Source organism: Lycorma delicatula, chromosome 12 (genome assembly GCF_047948215.1).
Source record: "Lycorma delicatula isolate Av1 chromosome 12, ASM4794821v1, whole genome shotgun sequence".
In the NCBI taxonomy this organism is placed as follows: domain Eukaryota; kingdom Metazoa; phylum Arthropoda; class Insecta; order Hemiptera; family Fulgoridae; genus Lycorma; species Lycorma delicatula.
Genome location: NC_134466.1, coordinates 31,018,844 through 31,046,836, shown reverse-complemented (window position 1 = coordinate 31,046,836; position 27,993 = coordinate 31,018,844). Strand labels below are relative to the sequence as shown.

Sequence of the window (27,993 nt, the reverse complement as noted above, 5' to 3'; positions counted from 1 at the left end):
TTTAATTTTAATAACATTTTATAAATCTGAAACAATAATTTGTTTTCATGTTAAAATGTTACAGTTTAATTTACAACCGGCAGTGTTAGGACTGATGTTTGTAATCAATGGAGGAACATATGCCTTGACTGCACCATGCTGGGGTTGGCTATGCGATGGTAGTAGATTACAACCAAAAGTAGCAACAGTTATTGGATGTATTTTACTTATAATAGCTTTTCTGATAATAGGACCAGCTCCATTTTTCAATTTAAAACCGTAAGTTTATGTAGTATTATTATTGACATGTAGATTTACAATTAAATTACTTAAAACTACCTGACTACAGAATAAAAAAAAATGAAAACAAGTTTTACATTTTTCAAGACATTTTCTATGAGATCATGCAATAAAATAGCTAACATTTATAAATTCATATATTATATTATTAAGGTTACCTTTGTATGTTTCTGTATAAAAGAAAAGAATATAATAGTAACAAAACATTTTTAATATGTGGCTGGAGGTCAAAAATGCACCCAATGATACCTATTTCTCAACTCTTTTATGATAACTTGTACCAGATGTTCTCCACTTGTACTTGACGGATTATATCTTTGCCAATCAGTTTAACTCAATTTAAAGTGGCAACAGAACATAAAAGGGTGGTATTACTTTATTCCTAATTCATCTTCTGTTTAATATGTACAATTTCATTTGATTCACATGAATTTACTTTAAAAAAGCAACCTTTTTTTAATATGTATAAAATATAATACAACTTCATAATTGTATGCTTGCGTGAAGCACATAGAAAATTTAAAAAAAAAGCATGATGCCTTATATCCTAGTAACTAATTTGTATCTAATAACTACCTTTTCTCAAGTATATTACAATAAAATAAATTGAGTTAAGTCGTAACAAAGTAGATGTACTGGAAAGTGTATTAGAAACAGATTTTGGGTTCTTATTTACTTACAATAAATAAATTTCAATTGAAATTTAAACAGTAACAGTTCAATTGAAATTTAAACACTTAACCCTAGTTAAGTGATATCTGTACTGATATTAAAAAAATCCTTATAACTGTTACACTTCAACAAAGAAAAAGAACTGTAACATCATTAATAATGAAGATTACATTATGGACTACTATTACTTATAAGAAACTATGTTTCAAATAATTTTCTTTTGAGAGTTACTATATATTGCCTCCTTTGATTGAAAATATTAAATTAGATTTTTATTTTAAAATATAGATTTATCCATAATGTAATAACTGTTGTTTTCATTATCACTGTTTTCTTACACAGCTTATCAAAAAGAACAAACCAGTTTTTTAATAACCCATTCTGGGCTAATATAGTTGTTTTGAAAAATAACCAAACCCTGGTAAGCCAATCTCAGTTAGGCGTGGCATTTTTCATATGCTAACAAAATTCCATTCTACATTCCCAACTACAAGTTTTTGTTATGAATTAATTCATCAAGCAAAAAATAAAACTAACATAAAACAATTACAAAGTAAAATGGTATTTTAAGTCTTTATTTTTTAACATTATTTTGAAGAGTAGTTATTATTTAATAGTTTATACTCCAATAAAGTAACATTACACATACCTTCACCTATACGTTTACTTCAATTTATTTTTCTATGCAATAGTTATCTGTATAACTGTGTAATGCGTAAATTATTGTAAATAATAAAATAGGCAAAAATATTTTCTTAAATATAGAAGAAAAAATTACATATTTAAGGGGAATAATTGCTGAAGGAGATTTTCACAAAAATGTGTGGGAACAGCTTATTTAATCTTATATGAGGTCTGTTCAAAAAATATGTAAACTAACATCATAAAACAAAATGTACTTTATTTAGAAGTTACTTGTCTGGGCCCCCTTCAAAATACTTTCCTCCCTGATGCACACACTTATCCCAACAGTGTTTCTACTTTTGAAAACAGTCCTGGAATGCTTCTTTTGTGATGTTCTTCAGTTCCTTCGTCGCATTTACCTCAATCTCGGGAATCGTCTCAAATCTTCTTCCTTTCAAAGGTCTTTTGAGTTTGGGAAACAATAAGTCACAAGGAGCAAGGTCAGGTGAGTAGGATGGGTGGGGAAGAACAGTGATCGAGCATTTGGCCAAAAACTCACGAGTTCTGAGGGGTGGAGCATTGCAGTGATGAAAAAACCATTCACCACTCTTCCATATTTCTGGCCTTTTCCACCGGATAATGTCCTGCAGACATTTGAGAAGTTCAATTTAGTAAGTCTGGTTCACTGTGGAGCCTTAGGGAAGATACTCACGGTGGACTTCACCCTGAGCATCAAAAAAAACTGTCAACATCACCTTCACATTGGAACAAACTTGGCAAGCTTTTTTTGGTCTAGGAGATGTTTCACCCACCCACTGAAACGATTGAATCTCTGTTTCGAAGTCAGAACCATACACCCAAGATTCATCACATGTTATGATCCTTGACAAGAACTTTTCATCTTCTGAACGTTCAAGCAATTCTTGACAAGCCTGGACACGATGGCTTTTTGGTCTCCGTCATCAGGCGTGGAACAAATTTTGCAGCAACGTGGTGTATCTTTATTTTTCGGTAAAAATCTCATAACATGATCCAACTAATATCCCACACTCTTAAGCAAGCTCTCTGATGGTCAGACAGTGTGAGTCGTCAGTAGATATGGAAGGATGTCCAGGATGCTCATCATCTTCAATCAACTGACGACCATCTTTAAAACATCCATGCTACTTAAAACATGTCGCATGCTTCATAGCAACGTTGCCGTAAGCAGTCTTGAGCATATCAAAAGTTTCACTCGCAGATTTTCTGAGTTTAACACAAAATTTCACAGCAACTCTGCTCGTTCAAGTCACTCATTCTAAAATCCACCAAACGAAAAAAACACACTTTACAACCACGTATTTAAGTATCCAATAATGATATCTGCAATCAAAAAACTGCGTTGTAATCAGCAGATGTGTATGAACATGGTGACGCCAAGCGGATTTGACTGGAACAAACTAGACCTGAGCAATTCAAACAGTCTACATATTTCTTGAACAGACTCGTAAATATGGTGAGAATCAAAAAATGAATTTGAATAATGAAAGAATGTCCGTTTCTGAAATGTAACTAATATTGTTGAGCATAAATAAAGCAAAACAAAGCAAGTTAGATAATGTATTAATCAGTGCATTTCTTTGTATTATGATTTCAAATATAATTATGAATTACTTTAAAAGTAGCAGTGTAGTCCCAACTAAATCAGTAAACTCCATTTTTTACAACCTGGTGATTCCGCAACAGGTACAACTCAGGAAGTATCATCTAGTAAACTGAAGGTGTCAAGTAACAATAAAGCCAATACATCTACAGTGATAACTCTTCCTAGAATGCCATTCTGCTTCAAAGTGAGATAAAAAGTTTTCATAGGGTTAGTATATGCTTTCATCTCTGCAGTCAGCTGACACAGTAGCCAACTGGTTTCTGGCATCATTACTTGGTGTGTTGGAACTAGATGAGGAGAGTTTGTTACAAAACTAACATTATCTAGGAACTTCTTAGTCCAGTAATACACCTCGTATTGTAATAGTTATGCAACAATTAACAAACTTTTATTCTTCAATGAAATTTTATGGGTTTTTCTCTTTCATTAAAGCCCCAACTCTACAATATTGTTTCTCTCTGCTACATAATTCAAGTGGACCCAACAATTACATTACTGCTGCAGTAATGTTATGTTCTGGAATTGTGCTGCTGACAAACTTGTCACAAACAATTACAAACTTTGTATTTTCCTGACAAACTTTTAAGTATTACTGTTGGCAACTTATAAAATAGTAGCATAGTATTTTGGATTTTCAGTGCACCTTAAAGGTCCTTATAACCATAATATTTGTACATAATTTTATAATTTATAATTGAAAACTTTTATTTAAGAAATAAATTAATATTTTTAAAAAAATTATAAATCTTTATTTTTTTAACAGGAGTCTCTGGTTAACAATAGTTGGACTTGTGATGCATGGCCTTGGAATAGCAGCTCAACTGGTATCATCGTTTACTGATGCACTTCGCACTGCTATGCAAGTTATCTTTTACATTCTCTTAATAAATGAAAATATAACTTATCAATAACGAAAGTACATCAATAACTAAGAAACTGTTTGATAATAAAATTTTGAGCTTTTAATAGACTATGTTTTTACCATTCACTTAGGTGTAATTAAACCAAAACACACAATGGTGTAATTCCACTGGTTACAGTTACAGTTCTATTTTGATTTTCTTGTAATGTCTTTTTTTATGAAGAAAATTCTGAATCCCTTATGGTAATTATAACAAATAGTATTTTGAGCCTGTCCAAAGAGATCAACTAGAAAAATGTAAGAGATAAAGTAACAGCCTAAAAATAAACCAATTTAGCCCACATATCATTGGAAAAAGTTGCTTCTGTTAGAATAATAGTTTGAAATTTTAGAAAAAATGTTATTGTATAATGTCCACTAATTCCCATGAAACAAAAACACATAACTACCTAATTAAATAATTAATATTAAAATTCCTGCTGGATGAAAACTAACCCTTTTTTACTTCCTGTAGTATTGTATATTGGCTTTTTGGCATCTCCTAATCACCTCGCCTAAAGGTCACCAAAAAACAGACCCAGTAATACATTACTTTTAATATAATGAGGATGGTTGAGAGTAAATTTTCTCAACCACCTTAATGTAGTTGTTGAGAGACCAATAGAAATGTAAGATAATCTCCAATTCATCTCAATTTCAAAAGACACTAGATATACAAAGATTTAAAAAAAAAACACAAAATGGAAGATGATGTATGCCATTTTTCAATGCATGGACATTCCAATGAAAGGAATAGTGATTGTGGCATGGTAATTAGAAAACACAATTAACCTCTTTAACATAAATGGAAGTCTAATATCTTAGGAAAACTAATTAAACAGTTCTAAGATCTGATGTAAATACAAACTCATTAACACTACAATTTTCTACCTCAGTTAACTTAAAATAATAAACATCATAAATAGATCACTGTATTCACCCACCATTAAATCCTTCATTTACTCCAAATAAACTGAGTTTTTGTACATATTTAATTTTTTCTTACAGTGCCTATGGCTTTCCAAACAATCTTGAAACATATGGTTTAATATCCGGACTTTGGACATCAACATTTGCATTAGGTGCATTCATTGGTCCATCAGTTGCTGGCATCCTATATGATACATGGGACTTCCCAAGAGCCACCCTATTTATTGTTGCTTTAAGTAGTATTGTTGTAAGTAACTTATAATCTATACTTATATGATAGTTATTTTATATTATTTTAATAGTGTGTAAATTTCATTTCAATAAGACATAATCAAGCGGGGTTGAAAGCGCTAAATATTAAGATAGAAATACATAGTATAAAAAAAAATGTCCTACTTCAGCAATAAATTTACAAAAGGCTGTTATTTAAAAATAATAATAATGTTCACTGCATTATCTTACAACTAATGATTCTGAACACAGGAAGTAAAGATAAAATACTAAAAGCCACCAGGATCATTTTCCATAGAATTTTTAAGCTGAAGAATAACAATTAAAACAATAATAATAATAATAACTAATGCCAAGAATTAGAAATAAATTCTTAAAAATACTAAGTATATTATTATACAGGAACTACTAAAATAAAGAAACTCAGGTTTTTGAGCTGCAGTTTACAAAGAATACGATGCTACAATAAAGAAATTTTCTGGGTGAATAAAACACAAAATAAAATTTTTAGTAAAATTAAAGACAAGAATAAAAAAAATTTAATCTACGACAGAATAATGTAGAATACAGAATAAATTAACTAAACTACAAATTTATGCATATAAAATTAATTACAAATAAATTATAAATAAAGTGAAGAAGATAAAAATTATGAAGGAAGATAACCAATTAAAGTACTATGTCCCAAAGAAGTGGGAAATTTAATGATATAAGAAAAACAGGTAATTTAGGATTTGACCTTAAATGTATGGAATGTCTTCGAACTGACATCTTGCAGATGACAACTATCTCCAAAAAGATATTCTTTTTTTCTTTTAGGAACATTGTCCATGATTTTGCATTAACGTTTCATTTCAAATTTTGGTATTTTCTCCCAGATCTTAATTTCCAATTTTTAAATAATAGCAAGTCAACTAGATTTTATTTTACTTTTTTAAATTTCTCAAGGGTTTCTCTGAATATAAATTTAAAAAAAATATATATATATATATACATGTGTGTGTGTGTGTGTGTGTGTGTGCACATGCATTAAATCATAATTCTAAATCTACGTGTTGTTCTCATTCACTACTGGAATTTTCTGCAGTCCAGTAGTAAGAAAGGGCATAATGCCAAACAATGCATTATGTTATTATATTGTTTCAATATGTTATTAATATGGCTTTCTGTGAAATGGACACTAACAAAATGGGGATTTCATCTTTTCCACGTTCAAGTACTGAACAACAGATTCTTAATATCTTCATGTTCACTTATTAAAAAAATTTTTAATGAACTGTTACACAATCCTGAATTCTTATATAACCTGTATCTTGTAATAATGGAACTTTTTAAATCAGTTGTCATAATTCTTTTAAGACTTGAAAGACAAAAAGAACTTTAACAACCTTATAGAACTAATAAAACTATATCTGTGGTCTTCTTATGAAATCAGGTAACCAAAATGATATCATCTAGAAAACAAGTAGTTCCTATACTAACAGATTTTTTTTTTTACTGATCCAATCCAGTATCAAAAAAATTCTACATCCAACATTAACTGGATAACCTAAATAAACATTATTGTGAACAATATCAATTCATGCTACGTACCAAACCAATTTGCTTCTTAACAACTAACTATAAAGTAACGACTACATATCACAACTAAACATAATAAACACCTCACAAAGTTTTCTTTTTTCTTAAATAGTATGACTGGAAAATTACAATTGCAAAGTAACGTACAATAAAAGATATTTCTATCATTGACTCACATCCAATTGTCTCAATTTTGGTACTATTTAAGGTTGTATTTGTTAATTTTTTTATGAGTTGGCTATCATATAAGTCAGTAAATATAGCAGCTGACCGTCAGCTCAAATATAAGAAATTTAAGAAATATAAGAAATGTAATTTTACTACTACACAGCTCTTTTTCCCGATTTATTTTATTCATAGAAGAATCCTTACCTAAATAATCAGTATGAAAACAGGACAAAACATGCTCCTTTTTAAAACAACAGTAAGTCACAACAAATTTCACTTCCTTGAAAAAAATCTTTGGTGTTATTTAACATTTTTTTGTATTAAAGCAATATTCTATATGCCTTTTCAAACAAAATGTTTTGATACATTAAAACATTAATTTTTTTAATATAATTTTAAAATACTGCAAAACAAACCAAATCATCCTACTGCTACTTCTACTATCAACTTCAGTTATTGTGTATATTTTTTTATTACTAATTTCATTATAGGCTTATTCGTTTATTAATATGTAATTTTTTATTTTTTTCAGGGAGGTATAGTTTTATTATTTATTTGTTGTTCAAAACCAAAGCCTATGTATAAAGAAATTCCAAACTTGACTGCAGAAGAAAATCATGCCAAGACTAGTAACACAGGTCTAATACAAAAAGCAAGTAGCAATGGATATATTAACCATGTGGGTTCAGCAGCTACACAATCTATATCATGTGAAAAGCCTCCAGGAATAAATGGAATTATAGCATGCAGCAGTTATAAAAACAGATTAGGTAAATATAACTTCTCTTCAATTAATATTAAATAAACAGTGTTCGTAAATCAGTTATACAAAACTAATATTTAACTAAAGAAATTAAGAAATGTAATGAATTTTGTAAAAGAGCTGTTAATGCATAATGCCAGTAGGACAAAAAAAATAATATCTGAATTTAAAATATATACAGTAGCGTATTATTATTTTTAATTAAAATTATTAATGGTATTTCAGAATTCATTTTCAATCTTCAAAAAAGGTTATTTGTGACTTTCTAAATCAATTTTACATGCATGGAACTACTCCCAATTAAGCTCCCAGTTGTTTACTTTGTCTTCTAGGATTTGTATATACCTCAGCGAAGAAAATATATAGTGAAATATTTTATGTGCACAGATAAATTTCAGTCAGTTTCCATGCTAATATAAATACAAAGTGATTAAACATCAAAAGATGTGATAGATCTTGATGTGACACATCAAAAGATAGATGCTTTCAATAGTTTGTAAAAAAATTGATTTTTCTAATTTGGAAATTATTGGTTATTATACAGATTTACAGGAAATTTCTTAAAGTTTGTTTCTATAAGTGTTTTATGAATGTACCACAAGTCACACAACAGATATCTAGTCAAATTCATTTCAAATAAGTTAAAGTATACCTCACCCAATATTAGCAGCAACATTTCTAATACATTTTTTATAAGTCATCTGCATCAACATGAAAGGGAAGGCAAAAATTTTTGAAAGTAATCATAAGGCATTATGTCTGGACTTCTTTGTGATCAACATATCACTGCCATATTTACATCAATTGTATGGCCACTTCAAAATCTTGGAAGGTGTTCATCCAGATAATTTCAAACCTTAACGTGCCATTGAGGTGAACCTAAGCCATAAAATGTGAGTGAAGTTATCAGTGTCTTCCTCATGATGAAAATGGCATTAGCCATTCACTTTAACATTCTGATTTAAATTGTTTGAGAAAAAAGAAGTCCATATACTTTTTTGTGGAAAATAGCACAAAACACTATTTTAGGTAAACTACATATATTTTGCAAAATTTTTGTAAGGGGTTTCCTACCTCCATATTCATATGTTGTATCTATTAACCTTTTCAGTAATGTAAAACACACTCATGACCAAAACTTGTTTTTCTGATATTGGAGGTCTTCCAGAATGTTTCTTTTTATGTAGATATCCTGTGTTTTCTAATTACTTTTCCAGTTGTAGATGGATTGTCTTGTTAAATCAGACTTTGTTCTGATGCATTATAGTACAATGGTACGTAATAGTTGGTTTTAGATAATTTGAGTACACAAGAAACTTTCTCCACATGGGGAGAGACCCATGTCTGATTGTGTGACACAATAGTAATATTAACTTCAATACTATTTTGGTAACATCTAAACAAGAAGAAATCACCATTCAAAAGTAACATTTGTGGAGAAATTACCATATGAGTTTGGTGCGTCTGATGACCATTTTTGCAAAAATTTCATTTGTGCACTATTCATTTAACTTCTGACTTACACCACACCTATACTAACAGTACTGAATCCTAATAAAAGGAAAAAAGAAACTGCAGTCAATTTCAAGAAAACTGCTGTACCATGCAGTAATTGAATTTTCTGTAACTGTAGTACATTATTACATCCTTAAAATCACAGAAACAACTAGATACGAGTCAAATTTCAGACTGAGATTAAAGTGTGACAATCATATAACATCTTGTGGATAAGTTATGAATTAACAGACTATGAAGTACAAAAACTTGAAACTTTACCAGACTCAGCTCTGTATAATAAAATTCATTACATTAATCTATTATTTTTTTTTTTTTTTAATTAGCTTAAAAATTAAATAATGCAATTGTAAAACTGATTTTTTTTTTTTTTAACACCATGTACATGAGATCATACATAATGGAAAAATATACTGCACTTACATCTGCAAACTCATCTGTTTCATTCATGATTTGACACTGTAGATACTAATTAGTAACAAAACATAACATAAAACCAGTCTGATAGAAAATTTACCACTTTTGCATGTTGAATAACTACTTTCACAATTTTGCATCATTAAATTAAAAAAAAAAGTTACTTTTATTTTAAATAAAATCTTATGGATTTCATAAGAAAGCTACCCATTGTAATGGATATCATGATTCAACTTCCGGAAAATTTTGACATACCTTCCGTTTCACATCCTCCAGACTTATATATATATATATATATATATATATATATATATTTCATTCACTTTCTAGTGTACATAATAACTACCGTAATTTAGCGCCAATCACTTTCAAATTGATACATAAAATATAACGACCCAAAATCTCAGTAGAGTTCGTTAATGGGCAAAATCGGACCATGGGGGTGGAAAAAGCCTTGCCAGCTTTTTCGAAAAAACAAAATGTCACTATAACTTTCTTATTAAGTAAAATTTATTCATTTAAAGTTCCTACTATTCTTTGGATAAGGGCCTAAAAGTAAATTTTTTTGATATCACCAACCACTGACCCAGGGGAAAGAAAAACTGGGATTTCGAAGACAAAAAAAATCATATCTCCCTTAATAGGAACAGTATCAAATAAGTTTAAAGTGGTCATTAGTCCTCTAAACATTATCTAAAACTTTTGTCTGAAACAATTTTTTATATGACCAACCCTCATGGCAAGGGTTAACCAAAATATTGCTGGAATTATAATATGATGGGGCTAGTCATATGCTTAATACGTGAAACTTTTTTCACATGCAACCATTGTCGTATTGAGTAAATTTGAAGTTTTTCTTAAGTTTAAGGTAGAAACCTTTTTATCCCCTACTTAGCACTGGTGAAATCTACCTCTGCCTTCTAGCATGCCGAAAGGGATTTTTTTTAATTACGTTACAGCTTAATCAATAAGTGTAACCAGAATCTATTGCTATGGTTGTAAATCCCAGTAATTAATAAAAACATCATCATTGAAAATGAACTGAATGATTTAACTTTGATGATCTACAGGGATCACTGGTTTATTAAAATGAATCTTTCATCGTTAGCATTTTATCATTACATCACATCCTCTAATTTTTTTATACTACCCAAAACAATATTCAAGGTTGCAGTTTTAACATCTTACCTGGAACATTGTTACATTATCAGAAACAGTCAGCTGTTTTTAAGATCCCCAGTCATTAAACAATGAAAGATTTCTTTCAAGAAATGATTTAGGTATAATTTAATCCAACACTTTTACATGTAACATTTAAAAAACTGAAAACGTTCTCCATCTTCTTCCTAATCAAGAGTTTTTTAAAAACTGCCACGCATGAAAATTTAAAAACATAAAGCAAAAAAAATTCTTAATTTTTTCTAAATATAGTAAAGAATAAACACTTAGCAAATCCTTCTATAAATAAACCTAAAAAAATAAACATTTTAACTCTTTTAACACCAATCAAAACTTTGATTAGATAAAACTGAAAAAGTTCAATTAATGGCTGAAAAATAAATTTCTACTCATTTTTAAATTGTAAGCTTTAGGATTTAAAAGGTTTTATATATTTTATTCAAATTCTTTATGGTTTAAAGTATTTTCAGTTTTTTTCTTTATCCACTTATTTGGCTAATGGCCTAACCAGTGCACAGAGAGTACTAATTTATCTTTCATTATATTTACAAAAAATTATGATTATTTTGTTTTCAGTATTCATGGTTTTTTTATTAACTTATCCCATATACAAAGCTAGGGATCACACAAAGTGGCAGATTATAAAACAACTTGTACTATAGTACGTAGTTGACTGTAAATTATAATACAATTACAAATAACATTTATATCAATTATAATAAAGTAAAAGTATAAAAATCAATAAACACTAAACGCATAATCAAAAATTTCACTAAAGAAATATGAAAAATGTTTTAGGTTACGCATTGGTCATAGTACAAACAATAAAAAACCAATTTAAAAAATAAATTTACAAAAATATAACCTAAATTTTTAGTATTCCAACTGAACACAGGTTATTTTATTCACTAATAATTTTTTAACGATTACTTTTTTTAAAGTAACAGAACATTTCAATCATTTGAGGAAATAGTATAAATAAACATACACAATCAACTGATGAGCTCCAAATGAGTGCAGCACATTTATATACTGAGTATTTGTTTTAAAACCCAACCAGAGCAAAATACTTTTTATAAAAGTAAAGACAATAATTTCAGAAGAAGAGGTTGGCAGCACTACCTATTGTTGTTTTACAATCAGTTATTTTTTAATATGTTATCTGTGTTTCCTAATAAGAATAAATGGTTTTCAACATTGAAGAAAGTATTTTGATTATGCAAAATTACGCAACAACTAAATCTTTTTTTTGTGACAAGAAGCTTTTCAATTGTAGTTCCTGGATAAGAATGTACCGAATAAATCTTCAATTCATCGTTTGATAAAGAAATATAGTAGGAAGTATATATTTATATTATATATATATATATATATATATATATATATATATATTTTCATAAAAATAGTTGGAAACATTCAGTAAATGACGAATACTGAAGAAGTTAGAGTAAGCGTTTTAAACTCGCCTAACAAATCATTATGAAAACTTGTGCAACAAAAAGAAATATCTCTGTATAGTGCCTTTAAAGCTGCCTGGCTACTTACCTTAAAACCATATCGAATTCATGTTCATATGAATTACACTTGGTTGATTATGCTGCTAGGCTCCACTACTGTCAATGGTTCAACAGTTTGTTCGGGAGAGTATTAAAGTGTTGGATAATATATTTTTTACAGGTGAGGTATGGTTTCATTTGAGTGGTTACATTAACAGTTGGGAATGATCACTACTAGAGCTGCAAATAATTCTCACATCATCCAATCATGACCTCTACACCCACAGAAAATTGATGTGTGGTGTGCAATTTCCATGCAAAGAATAACTGAGCCCATATTCTTTGAAAACACTCTTAATGCAGAACTCTACCAAGAAATTTTAACACAATCTATTGCAATTTAGAATTAAATGAGAGATTCTTGGTTTCAACAAGATGGGGCCACATGTCACATGGCAAGAGCAACAATGAACCTTTGAGAAAGTTCTTTTGGTGAAATAGTAACATTGAATGGCTTATGGCCAGCTAGGTCACCCCTAATATTTCTCCAGCAGGTTTTCTCTGCAGATATCTAAAATATTGTGTATTTAAAAATAATGCACATACCAATGAAGAACTGAAAGCCAACATAACTCAAGAATTATGAGATATGAAGAGGTACATGAAAAATGGTTGCAAGAAAAATGAAAAAAGTAAAAGGCTTGCGTTAACATTTATTATTAAAAAAAACTGATCTCAATACTGTTTTGCACAAATAATTGTAATATTTATAAATATAGCAAATTACTTTTCCTTAAATTGAAAACCACTTAATATTTTTTTTGCAACTGGGTTCTTTTTGTGGGTTGCGTTTTAAAACGAATACCTTGTATTTAAAGGAATGAAGTCTGTACCATATTTTCTAAATCAACTTTCTGGGGATATTATAACAATTTTAATTTTAAAATGTACAAAACTACTGTGGTTTAATTCTCAGATAGACAAATCGTACTATATTCCCATTAACAACAGTAGAATTTTTATAGGGTATAATGTGAAATTTTTGATTTTATTACAAACAAATTCATACCATAACTCTGTATAGTATTTAAAACATCTTAATAGAACTTTAAACGTATCATAATTAAATACTTATTATGTCTAAGTATGAGTAGATTCCCATCCATTAAAACATTAATCAGCAAATATTAAATCATTTGGAAGATGTTAGAAAATAAAAAATCCTAACTTATATATACATTTTTATGGATAAAAAATAAATAAAAATAATTTATGAGCAAATTATTAATAATTTTCATAAATTTGCAACATTTCCTAAGAAATTAAAATAGTTACTTATTCCTAAAAAAAAATAACACCTCTATAAAACCAAGACTCACTATATTTTCTAATAAACAACACAAAACTTCTTAAGCCTACATGGAGCAATATTATACTTCCACTGCTACTTACAACAAATTACTGATCCACTAAAAAAATCATTCCACTGTATATATTTTCAGAATCAATACTACATGGTTGATGAGTTTCAAGAAATCTTAACAACATATATGTCTTAATTACATTGTGATCTCATAATATATTTGAAGAGTTCTGTTGTTTATCTGATATGTTACTTTTGTTAAATTTAGTGTGTACATTTCCTATTATTCAAGCATGCTAAGCTTGAGACTATTATGTGGTGTTAAAATTTGCATGTTGTAGTAAATAACTTTGTGTAAAATTTTTTCTAGACTTATTGGGAATGGTTATATTACTTGCTGGTTATATATTTACTGTATTAACAATCACTATTGTTTCACTGGTGTGCGTTTAATAAAATGTCTTGTATTCTCCAATAAGTTTTCTTTTAACAAAAAATATTTTAATTACATTTCATCATGCTAATTTATGATATTAATTTTTAATGATTAATTGAATAAATTTTAAAATATTTCAGTTATTTTCATTTACACCAAAATAACTTCAATTTCATTTAAAGCCATCTTAACACAGCTGTTGTTTTTTCATTACAGTTTTTTACACATGAACTTCTTTAAATCAAAGGAAAAACCACTGTAATGTTTCAATTTGCTTCAGTTTTATATTACGAATGGACAATTTTGTGTAATTTACATTCTGACAATTATAGACCACAAAACTACCATCAAATTTCAACTTCAACAGAATATTAAATTTGTTTCTTTATTTATTAAAATAACACTTTCAATTTCAATCTACAAGGAAAACTAAAGTCATGTAGGATAATCATACTCTTGAAGATTCTTTGAAGATTCACCAACCAGAAAAAGACAAGCCCTAAAGTATACTAATCAATTTATGCATTATTATGATTGACACACTACAACCTGTATTATATTATTAAACAATATCTTACAGAAGCATACATTTAATCATATTCAGAAATGCATTAAAATTTTATTGGTTCAAAATTGAAAAAAGAGTAGTTTTAATGATCATGTAAGAAACCACACTTTGCTTTTTATATGAAACTTTTCACCAAGCAGTTACAAAATCACCATCAAATGCACCAAATTCAACAATATTATCAGTTATAAACAATAACTAAATCTCATGCTGTTTCTCCCCAAGATCTTCTCCTTTTCTGTCATGAATCTAGTCTTCCATTACTCAGAAATTGAATACACATCAATTCATAAAGTACATCATTTGATGCCTTTGATAAAATTCCTGTAGGTAAGGATCACAATTTTCTATTTAAATATCTTTTGGTTAAAAAAAAAAAATTGGACTGAAATTTTTCTCAATTTTGTTATAAAAGGATTATATGGTGAAAAAATATAACTATGTTACACAGTATCTTAGGTGGCATGAAATAAATTTATATTACTTAACCTTTAATTTTATTATAATGTATTTGGAAAAAAAAATTATGATTTTTTATCAAAAAGAAATATAACACTATTTGAATTATTATTGATAGGTCTAGGTGTCATAGGCTCACCACAGTGGCTGACGAAGGAACTGTATAACAGTTCAGAAAGGATCTACCAATCAAACAATACAGAAAGTGAGTTAAGCATTTCATTTTTTCAAGTTTATTATATTTCATCACAGAAAAATCAAAATAGTAAACTGGATTGAAGTTTTTGTATGATTTATTATTAATTTAATACTCTAATGAGTAGCAAATTTAATAAAAAAACCTATAGAAATTGACAAAAAGTTATACTGAAATATGCAATTAATTTAACAAAATCTGTTCAATCCTGAACTTCTCTAAAAATATTTAAACAGCAGAATTAAAAATCTTAACTAGAGTTTAACCTAGTAACAACAAAAAAAAAGTATATATTTGTTATGCAAATGTGTTGTCAAAAAGAATGCATGAAAATTATAAAATTTAACTAAAAGTTAATGAGCAAACTATAACAGACATACATTCACAAATATTTACAATTATTATCCTAGTAAAGGTTAGTAGCTTTGTAAGGATTTAAATACTACAGTGGATACCAGTAGTGTTGGGATTCAATTAACCACATCTCAGGAATAGTCGGCCTTTATTTGTACAAGACTACGCCTCGTTTACATGTCATACATATCATTTCACTGGGCCATAGGGGGTTGGTTACTATTAACTAATTGAACAGATTGCAATGTACATAATGGGAAAAAGATTATCTTGTCATAATAAATAGTATGATTCATTTTCTGAATAATCAGTTGCTGCTTCAGTTCCTGAATAAGACCATTTTTTTACTAAGCATCACATTCCACATATTCTCATTAAGAAAGAAAATATAATAAAAGTTCATAAGGTTAAACAAGGAATCTACTATTTAGTATAGTTATTAATGCAATAATAAAAAACAAAAGGTTTTGTAATATAACATAAATCAACTGAACAACAACCAATCTATTAATTCTGTTTTCAGCGTCAATGAGATTCAGTGAAATGCAACATCACAGAATTGGATGAATTGAATAAGGGAACTGTCAAACCCTCAAATAAATTGTCATAGCCAATTGAACGTGTAGGCTAAAATTAAAATTATCTTTTTCTAGAATAAACACTTATAAAACTATGTAAAAACACAAGTATAATTCAATATTTGGCAAAATTTATAAAAAATATGATTTTAACATATTTCTAAAAATAATACTTACAAATACAAAATTACAATAATACATTTAGTAAAACTTCGACAGTTCTCTGAACGTCATAATGAAACTTATCAAAAAATGACACTGCTTAACTCTTACACAAATGCAGTTTTACTCTACAACTGTGTAAACAAACAAATAGTACGCTGAACATACAGAGTAAACGAAAAACTACAAAAAATTTTCGCCGGTACGCGCGTAGACACCACAATAACCTACCGTAACGTAACTTCCATTCCCTCACGTTCAAACTTTGGTTAAACAGTGCTTACCACTGTAGAGTGCGTTGATATCAGTATGAATGCAACTCACTGATGTAACTAAAGAAATTTTACTTTCTTTACACTTTATTTGACTTTTACTAGTTCAAAAAAATATAGAACTTAGTTGATTGGTTAGTTAGCTTTAAGCGATCATCAACAGAAATTATCTCTTCTTATACTGGGTAGTGTTTAAATTATTTTTCAGAATGTAATTCTGAACTCCATTATCTATAAAACGTTTACTAGCAGATCAAGAATATCCTCGTTTCACATAGTCCATAAACAGACCTCTGTGTAATCTACATAAAAATTATTAATTTCTTTCCAACTTAAGAAAAAATCTTTAATGATACCGATGGATTAAAGAGAATGCTGCCTAATTTCTTTAAGTACATATATACATTCATAAGAGTGACACGCGGGTCAATTCACAACAAAAAATCGCCTGAATCTCTGATTTATGGTTGTCTGAACTGCAGCCAGTTCAGACAACTGATATAATCAAAGTTAGTAACTAACTTTGATTATTGATGTTTTTTCTCAAAAAATCCACTACATTTTTTCTGCTCGTTTCATATTGACAGTATCTTTTTATGGTAAGATTTATTAAAAATATTTTCATAAGTAATCTTACTAAATTATTAGTTTGTTTACTCAATTCTCATATGTATCATAATTAAAATCATCAGCCTTCTAAGTGTAGTTGCCTTATTTTGTTAGTATTTCTGTAATTTCTTTTACAATAAAGTTTCAAAAATAGCAGTAGGTGACATTAAATAAGGTCACTTTGAAAATTATAAAATCAATCTCAAAAATACTATGATTAATGAGAAATCAAGTGGTTTCTCAATGTATTCTTCATAAAGCAAAATATACAGTTTGTAGAAAAATAAATAAGAATTACATTCTTAGATCCTTATCTTACTTAAAAAAAAAAAAAAAAAATGGTGAAAAATATTTCACTTCAAATGAGAGATTGATATTTAAGTAAATCTGTTAAAAAAATATATGATTTAAAACTCTTATATACACTATCAGATATAACACTGAGAACTTCAAAATCCTGAAACGAAAATGAACACTAATGATAAATTTGCACTGCCTTGTGTACACCACACTTACTATTATAAATGTTATAAAATAATAAAAATCACTACCGTATTCACTAAAAACGGAATTTTTTTAAGATTATACAGTCAGCGTCTTCCTTACTTATACTGCATATGATAAGCAATCTGTTTTAAAAAACTTAGAAACTCTATTTATTTAATAGGTTTTATGAAACCTATTTAAAATACTGTATTTTACGTGTATTAATTTTTACATTTATTGATTGATTGAACATGTATTGATTTATTTTGTAAAATTTACTATTTAAATTTTTTTTTTTTGTTAATTTTTCATTACATGAAACATTTGCATGTTGGGGTTGGTATGTCTGCCTGTATGACGTTTTAATGAATTAATGTCCAAAGATTTATTCTTAAAGTGTTTGGTGTACATAGCACTCATAAAAATTCCTCACACTAACAATAAAAAAAATTAAAAACACAATAAATTTGATAAAAACATCATACTGAATGGATAAACCAATGCAGATCAACTGTACGGTTTTATTATCCAGTAAACAGATATCTTCATCATATTAAGATAAACAATACCATTCACTGATACTGGGATCATAGTCTTGAGAAGTCATGAATTTTATTAATTTATAATTGTTGATTTATGGATAAAGTTTATACATCATCAGCACCTAATGCAAATATATTGTTTTTATAAACTTTCTCATAATTGTATACTTCCTTTCACAATAATATGTAAATTAGAATGAAACAGGCAGTTTTACTAATAAAATAGTAATCGATGTGCCTTGTTGAAAATCAATAACTATTGAATCTTTCAACAGTATCCATAGTAATGCATGCTGTTGAATATTTTGTTATAAAAAAGCACGTGAGGGATGAATTATCACAAAATTAATTAATTGCTTATAAGATATCTTTTCATTTATTTGTTAATTCTGTTTTCTTTTTTTTACAAACTTTTTGAAGAAAAGAATTACTGTCAGTCATGATAGGAGTTGGGGGTATAAATTAATTTTCTTGTGTTTTGAGGCATGAGGAGTAGGAAAGTACCAAACACTTAAATTTTGGTTTCCTTTTTTTTTATATATATATATTTGCCTATGTATAAAATTTTGTGGTTTGAAAATCTACAAAACTACAAAAATTGATTTCATTGAAATTTAGGTATGCTCCAATAGTGTATCTTAAGTTGTGAATATGAAAATTTAATGAAGATTGGTTGAGTCGTCGTTCTTAAGTTAAGCTGAATTTAAGGTAAAATAAAATTTTAGTAGGGCAACTTATTAGCATGGTTCATTATGATGCTGCAAGTTGGATTGTTGACTTTTTTATCTGCAGTATCTGTTTATTGTTACCAATATTGTTATTGACTGATGAAAAGTATTATTGATTATACTGAGATTGTCTTTGTTATTGTTCATTTAGTTCTAATTTATTTTATTTATTTAGCTTATGGCACTAAGACAACACCAGTTACAGTCAAAAAATTACAAACAAACATGTAACAAATTAATATAAACTACTGATTCTGGAGTTGCCATCAGAAAATCTTAAGGAGTCCCTTCATAAGCTGTCCTAGGGCAAACTTCTGTGATATGTTAACAGTTTGATTTTCATCACACTCACAAAGGGGCATTGGTGTTTTACTCCATTTATACAGGAAATAGGCACACCTACCAAGCTGAGTTCATATTCTGTTTAACGTTGACCATGACTTATGTGGCAAGTCAAAACCCAGCAGCTTTTGAGCAATACATGAAATTTGGTTATTCTGCTTTGTGGTCCATTATTGATGCCAGGTGTGTCAGGTATTGCTTCCTCTGGCAGCAATTGTCATTTTGATAGATGGTTTTTTAGATTGAAGGCAATCAAGATTGGCATCCTTAATGTCCTCATGTAATGGTAGGATTCAATTGTCCATAATCTTCTTGTACTCTCTTATAAGAGTGTTAATTCGGTGCAGATTTGGTGGTGATATTTGGCTCAATACTGGGAGCCATTCCACAGGAGTAGACCTGATAATCCCAGCAATCATTCTCATAGTGTTAAGTTAGGCCTCAATTCTTTGAACAGAAGAGCTGATCAATATTGGCGCACAATATTCTGCAACTGAGAAGACGAGGTTCAGAGCAGATGCATGCAAAGTAGAAGCCGATGCTCCCCATAGAGCTTGTATAATGTTGTTTCTCGTTTTCAATTTCTCTGCAATTCTCATTAGGTGCTCCTTAAATGAAAACATTCTATCAAGTGTCACGCTTAGGTATTTTGGTGTCTTATTGTGAAAGAGCCATGTATTCTTGAACAGCATTTTAAGCTCTTTATTAGCGACGTTATTTAGATGGAAGCATGATGCCTCTGTTTTACTAGCATTTGGTTTCATCCACAAGGTGACAAGGTGACAAGGTGTCATCTTTGGAAGTACCTTCCCAGTTTCTCCAGGTCGACCATCAGGACCTCCTCTGACTCTTCAAATGATCTAACTTTGTTGTTAGCACCCAGTCATCGGCGTAGCCATGCTTTTTAGATCTTGTCTTTAGCATGTAAAGGAGAGGCGCAAGTACAGACTCTTGTGGTAGGACATTCTTGAGTTTCCTTTGTGAGCTTATATCAGATCCCAAGATAACCTGGAACAGTGTGTCATTCAGCATGTTATTAAGCAGGCAAGCTGTTAATTTGCATGGGATTACACAGAGGACCTTACAAATCATGGCTTCTCTCCAGACAGTGTTATAAGTGGCTGATAAATCAATAAATGCAGCAGAGGTTTTAAGATTTCTTTGGAACCCTGCTTCAATGTACGTTGTGAGCGAGAGAACTTGGGAACTTGGTCGGTGCAACTTTGTTTTGGTCTAAACCTGCTTGTTCAATCAGTATAACATCAAATATTCTCCGACAGATTCTGTTGTAGATAAGGCTTTCTAGTAATTTATGTATCACTGATAGCAATGCTGTAGGCCTGTAGCTCTTAGGTAAGTTTGCTGGATTCCCGGGTTTTAAGATGGCTACTACCTTCAATTGTTTGAACTCTCTGGGTACGCTGCCAAAACAAGACTTTTGCTGTCAGTTGCGGTGAAACATAGATCCAGGTTATACTCCCACTTCCAAGCCGCTGATTTAAATAAAAAAATAAAGTAAATTGGTAAATAAATAAAAGTAAATTGGTCTTAATTTAAAAGTAAATTGATCAAAGATAAGACTAAAATTCTCATCCTCAGCCTTCATCTCACCAAAGCCTCACCGTTTGCATCACAATACTTCCTTGTATTTCCACTGCTTGTGATGACACCCAAGTAGACAGCAGGGTGAGGTTGTATTTGGATTGCTGATGTTGGCCACGAGTCAGCTGGTGGTTTATAGATATTGAACACTGTTATACGTCCGATTTTATCTACAACATTATGAATTTCATTGCCCATGGAGGTGTAGATGAAAGTGGCGTTTTCTGTATCGTGACTAATGTAAGTAGTGACGTCGTATGCATTACGGTATGTGGCACCAAGTAATTCATATCCAGGTATTTTGCCCCTTTTCCATAACTGAATCTCAGTGTTACAATGTGTTTCCTGGATTTCAACCAGATCAATATTGTTATTCTTCACTAGTTTTGATAAATACTGGCTCTTAGAATAACTTATGCTTTCCAAATTTATGTGGCAAATTTAGACTGAAGGTCCAAGATTTCTTGTTGTATATTAAATGTCATTACCATTGTAGTGTTAATTATTAATTACCAATAAGGTTGTCATGAGCCATAAGCTACTTCCAAAAATGTTGTTGAGAATAACTAGTACTTCATGTTAGAGAAGAAAATGAGTGAAATGAAGAGAAAATAAGTGATATAAGGTTTCCTGTTCTTCACTTAGCCAATTGTACAGTTGCAACCAACAAAAATGTACTTTATAATACAGCCTTTCAAGTAACACCTTCATTCTGTTTACTGTAGGTACAGCAACTCATATTAGTAACTTTTGTATCAGATGTTTTACATTCATTAGTCATAATAATTTTCATTAATCTAAAACTAAGTTGTTTAATATTTAAAAAGTATTTTCATTTTTGACATACTATTTAGGAAAAATCATTATTACAGCACACATATTTTGTATTACATAAATCTAATTATTTTTCTTAATGTACTAATATAGTAAATACCATAATGTTTTAACTTTTTTCCACTTTAGGTAACTGGCATCGCAAGGAGAGTGGTGCAACACTTGGAAATCAGTTTAGTGCAAGTTATGGCAGCCTAGATACAAGACCAATGTTGGATACAGTATAATTAATGTAACAATATAATTGTGTTAAAATGTATAATAAACATTTTTTTTTATAGCCTAACTAGGCATTGAAACTAAAATAGGTCATTGTGAGTTCTTAAAGATATAGTCATGATTTTTTATTGCTGTTAATATAAAGTAATCAAGAATATAATAATATTCATGTATAAAACAGATTTCAATTTATTTTTTCTTAGAATTGACAATATTATGTTAGATATAAAATGCAAAAACCTATCAGGAATTTACTATTTTACAAAAGTCTAAATTTCACAAATAAATTATTATTTTTTAATATTTAATAATAATTATTTAATTTTTTATAATTTAATAAACTAACTGCACTATTATCACTTTTAAAATTTAAATATTATACCTAATATCTAGGCATAAATTTATTGATTAAAAAACAAAATGTAAATACTGCAACATTAAATAAAAACAGGGTCATAGGGTGAAATAAACAAAATTACTGTATTACTTTATACATAATTACATGTTGTAAGATAAGGAATGGGACGTTAGGAGTAGTTTTAACTAAATTAGTAATTTATTATTTTAAAATATTTATAACTGAAAACTTGTTTTATTGATTGTAATATTTTATTAAATATATTAGTTTGAATTTTACTAAATAGTATTTATTTAGCTGTTTTATGCTTACATACTTTTAAAAAAAAATTTCACAGTTTAATTCATTAAATTACTGTGTGTGTGTGTGTGTGTGTGTATACAACATATGCAAATAAAAATGCAATTTTATTATAAAGGAACATTTTTACAATTTACTCGTACTTGTAATTATTGTATTTACAGTTTTAAAAGTATTGTTTTTATTAAATAAAAATCAAATGTTGTATATATTTATTATAAATACTTTTATCGATAAAAATAGCTTTCTAATATCAGTTTAGTTATTTATTAATGCATACCTTACATCTTTTTATCTCAATTACATACTTTACTTCATACAAGATTAATTATGTTCACCCTTAATACAATTAAAAATATTACCCTTGGTATCAATATGGCAACTATTTTATACAACTTGGAAAATTTTCACTTTTGAATGCATGATGCAGATAACATATAATTTTGTACAATGCAAAATTACTCTTTACATGTAAAATGTCAGTATTTAGTGTGTATCTCAATTAAAGAAGTTTACCAAACATTCCTCATATCCCATCCCAACCTAATGATAAATATTACTGCAGAAATATAAAATATAACAAGAACGTTGAGAACAGTATCCTGTTCGGTACAATGTTTTGGATGAATGTTTAGAACAAAATTATGTTTTAACTATTTTTCCAGATAAGTTTCAGTTATTTGTACATATAAATGCAGTTATTTATGTAATATTAATAAAATTAACATTTAAAAATAATGTTGTACTTTTAAACTAACAGTCACTATGGCTTGCATTTACATAACAGGAATTCTTAAAAGGAATTTTTTTCCTTAGATTAATCCCACAGTAAATAATCATGCGGATTTAAATTCAAGGTAATAAAAAATATTATAGTACATTAATCTGGATGATTATAAAACATATTAACCTAACACTTCATTCAAGAAAATTTAATGAAACAGTTGATTTGGCAATGTGATATTTATCTCATAAATTAATTCCTAACTTGTTCAGATAGACCTGAACAATCAAAATATATTTATACGTTATCTTTAGTGGAGGTACAGTTAATTTGATTATTTTCACATGTAACATAGTTCTGAGACTGAACCCCAGCCATTACTTAAAGGATCCATTACCTGTCTTCAGGTGCTTCATTAATTTCTTGAAATTAACAAACAATTTTTATAATGATATATAAGTTGGTTAAGAAAAAATTGTTGACGAGGATTGTTCTGCTGATTGGAAGGGGTCTTAAGCTTTGTTTTGAGTGAGGTTGTTTGCCTTGTATGTCGAGGTCCTTTGATATATCCTTTTTTATCACCCATCTCTTCTCCATTTTTGATTCTGTAGGTGTTGGTCAGACCTATTAAATTCTTGCTCTGAGGATGTCAGGCTCTCTAAAATCTTGGTATAATTTTAAGGGGTACTTTTTGGACTAACTCAGAGATGTTTCCCTTTATCGCATAAAGTTATCCTAATCCCTTCTAAAGTACACCAACCTGGTGCACTTTAGCACCCGTTTTTTTTAGTTTTCTTTAATAAAAATCTGTTATACCTCTGTTGCTAAAAGCAGTACATTCTATTTATTTCAATTTTTAGACAGATTGCCGAGCTCCTTTGAACTGTGTATCAAGAGTTTTCCATACCTCATGAAAATCTCTTAATTACTTTTCTAGATTACATTTTTGATATTGAACATGCATTAATAACCTAACATGAACTTTGTTCAGTATGGCAGTGAATAATTTTAGATAATCACTGTATAAACAAAACACTGGTGGCATTTACAGTTACATCTGGAATTGATTTGCTATGGCAGTGAATTAATGTACTAATTTTAGACACATTACTCTACCTAACACAAAAATGATAAAAATGGACTTTGTTCACTTAATTTTTTTTTAGTTTATAATATTCTAAATGAAGAAAATTAAAAATGTTGTATGAACTGATTATTAATTATTAACCTATCTATTTGTTTTATGAAAGTACAATGCATAAATATTTTGGTTATTATTTTCAAGTTTCTTTGAATTTTTAAAATGTATGTTTTTTAAGAAAATTATGAAAAAAACAAGTTTCTCTATGATACTATTGGTCAGTTCAATGTTATTTATGTATTTTATTTAATGTAAGAAAAATTAAATGTCATCTGAAGAAATTGTTTTTTAAATTCATAAAGTAAAAGTGTTTTTATGTAGGTTGCATCTTTTAAATGTTTTAATATTATATAATTTTTTGTTAATATTATTATTATTAATCTATTTTTTTTATTTTTTTTATTTTGTTCATTTAAAATATTATAAGATAAAAATGAAAAATCTAATATAGATTTATAAATCTAAATATGAGGGGTTCGTGAAAAATTAAAGATATTCGGATTGAATATCTTCTATTAGTAATTTATATACAACTTTCCTAGCATTATTACAAATAAGTTAACCTGCAAAAACTGGCATATGGTTTTTTTAATTTCTCAATGTTTTGAGACCCAGGAAACCAAAAAACAAAAAAAAGGATTAATGTTTGTATGTTATGCATTAGAGTGATTGAAGCCTAATAACTTTTTTGAAGTGACTTCTCAAGCGGCAGATAGATAATTTCTTGATATGACAAACATCAGCCATCTGCCAAGTGAGATCAAAATAATTAAATAATTGATTATCTCTTCATGATAATAAAACAAAAAAAGGAAAAACCATAAAATAATAACGGTAGTAGAATAAGATAAACTAAACTATGGACTAAGCCGGCCTCTGAATTAGATCCATAGTTAGGGGGGTAGCGTCTCTGCCTTTCATCTGGAGGTCCTGGGTTCAAATCCCAGTCAAGGCATGGCATTTCCACACGCTACTTGTCATTCATCTCATCCTTTGAAGCAATACCTAATGGTGGTCCCAGAGGTAAAAAAAAAAACAAATAACTATGGACTAAAGCTTATAGGAACAAAAATAAAGCTTATATATTTTCTCTAGTCTTCTCACTTTCTTCTTTAGGGAAACCATTTACTTCACTGCAGTTATGTATGTTTTGATAAAACAAATGACATTGTAATGGTAAATACTTAAGCAAAATTAAAAGGTCTGTATATGAATAGTGATATCGGTTTTGGATCGACTCTAATGACATCAAGTACATCTGGAAACTTGACAACATTCTTTCTCTCAAATTTCTTCGTAAATTAACTGCAAGAAATTCTTTGTCAACATCAGTTTCATTTTTATAAAATAATTCACCAATATTTTCTTGCTGAACTTTAATGTGAACAAATCATAACAGGAATATTAGCTGCTTATTAAAAACTTTCCTGTAAATAAATGGAGGTGTCTTACGATACAGTGATTTAAAATTCTTGTAATCATGTAATTTCCAAAACATAACACTTTTTTGAACATTGGTAAACCACCAATCCCTAGGTGTCAATATCTGTAAGTAATTCAATATTTTCTTCTTGTTTCATTCTATCAGCACATGGTCATTGTCCACTTCCATATGCTTACTACAGCCTTTTAATGAGAATTTATGACTAATATTCTTTATCTGTGTATATCAGTGTAAAATACATAACAGCCAAATTTTTGTTTTGGCCACAGCAATTGTCTGACCATAATACTATTTCTTCAATTTCTTAATTGGGAATGTTTTGTTCAGACCACTTTAGACTGCAAGAAGCTATTTCAATCCCACCTCATCCCACATCATATAGAATGAAGTCGCATCATTGGAATCATAAATTGTGAAATTAAAACATCCACAACTTCCTGTAGTAGAAACATTTGGTCATTGTTAAACAGTGGTATTGGTAAAAAAATTTTACCAATACTGTGAACACTTTTACTGTTCTTAGCAACTTGAGTATCTACTTTTTTGTTCATACCGCTTTTATCACAAAAGCGGTAGGAATCTTAAGGAATCACTCCTTAAGATGCAATTCATAATTACTTACAATAAATTTTTTTACCATCTGAATTTAATTCACCCTTTAATTTTGCTAGATATGAATCATAGGTATTGCAGATATCTGTTTATGCTGCTTGAATATTTGTTGAATAATCTATGTAAATCCACTTTTTCTTTACCTATCTTACTTTCAGCACAGAATTCTTGATGCAATGAATATAATTTCTTTAAATTAAAATCAGGACTTAAAAACTGTCTCTTAATTTTCAAGCATGAATAGTGGCTCTCATATCTTGGGATAACATTTGTGTTGAAAATATTTTGAATTATTTCTTTGGGCATTTTCATGACAAGTGTATGCCATCCTCTTTTGACTATTTCTACAATCCCTTCAGGTTCTTGTTTTTTAATTGCATTAACTATGACTGTATTAGATATAGCTAGTGTGTTTAAAAACATCAATTTAAACATAAATGATGTATAAATAAGGGTGTAAACTATAATGACTGGTTTTGTATCATCTGCACCTATACATCTTTCTTTTGGTCTTACTTTAATGCAGGACGCAATGAACTGTCTTTAAATTGCGACCATTTTTTGAATCCCAGTTAGCCTTAAAAATTTTATTCCATTAAAATTCAGTAATTTTTTGATAACACTTTTGGCAACATACACAGAGGCTTAATTTCTTTTGGAGCTATTTCTTTGTCCATTTTATTTGTATAGCTTTCACCAGCTATGTACTTCTGTTTGGTGTACAAGGTTTTCAACCTTGCTATTCAATAATTGTTTTACTTAATACCTTTCTCTAAGGTTTACGTGTTTATTCTCTGATTTAGAACACATCTGAAGATGATACAAATCCTCATCCTCTGAAATACAAATCTTTTTCTAACAAATCTAATTCTTCACTTGATCATTTTGGGAGCAATTGAGAGAAGCTGTGGTTCCCTCACAGCCTTGTTCGTTTGAGGATAAAGGATATGGTTGTTTACATAATTTTCTACAGTAACATTTTTTCACGGTTGTTTTTGCATGTTTACAGATTCAATAAAATGAAACCTTTATAATTATGCAGCTAGCCGAAAAGTCGAATATTTTAACATTTTTGTTAATTAAAACTATTACTATTATAAAATATTTTTATTTCACAAAAATATAAAATATTTTTAAGATCACATTAAGACTGATACAAAGCATTTACACAGTTAAGACTTTTCCCAGATGCCAGGATAAAATTATCCACATTAAAGCAGGAAAATGCATAATTGTTATTGTAACCAGCTGTGAACCAGAAAA

The 27,993-nt window shown here is 29.0% G+C and overlaps 1 protein-coding gene across 2 annotated transcripts in view; it reads left to right on the top strand.

Moving 5' to 3' along the window:
* Window positions 1–22,792, top strand: part of LOC142332720 (MFS-type transporter SLC18B1-like) — a 98,189-nt gene extending 75,397 nt beyond the window's left edge. Inside the window, exons 9-14 of one of the 2 annotated variants that reach the window (XM_075379307.1) lie at window positions 65–258; window positions 3,984–4,079; window positions 5,130–5,298; window positions 7,564–7,801; window positions 15,346–15,432; window positions 22,062–22,792. In XM_075379307.1, coding sequence (XP_075235422.1) covers window positions 65–258; window positions 3,984–4,079; window positions 5,130–5,298; window positions 7,564–7,801; window positions 15,346–15,432; window positions 22,062–22,159 — 882 coding nt within the window. In that variant the 3' untranslated portion in view covers window positions 22,160–22,792. The remainder of the gene's footprint in view (window positions 1–64; window positions 259–3,983; window positions 4,080–5,129; window positions 5,299–7,563; window positions 7,802–15,345; window positions 15,433–22,061) is intronic. The other variant, XM_075379308.1, reaches the window with a different exon arrangement.
* Window positions 22,793–27,993: the final 5,201 nt, after the last annotated feature.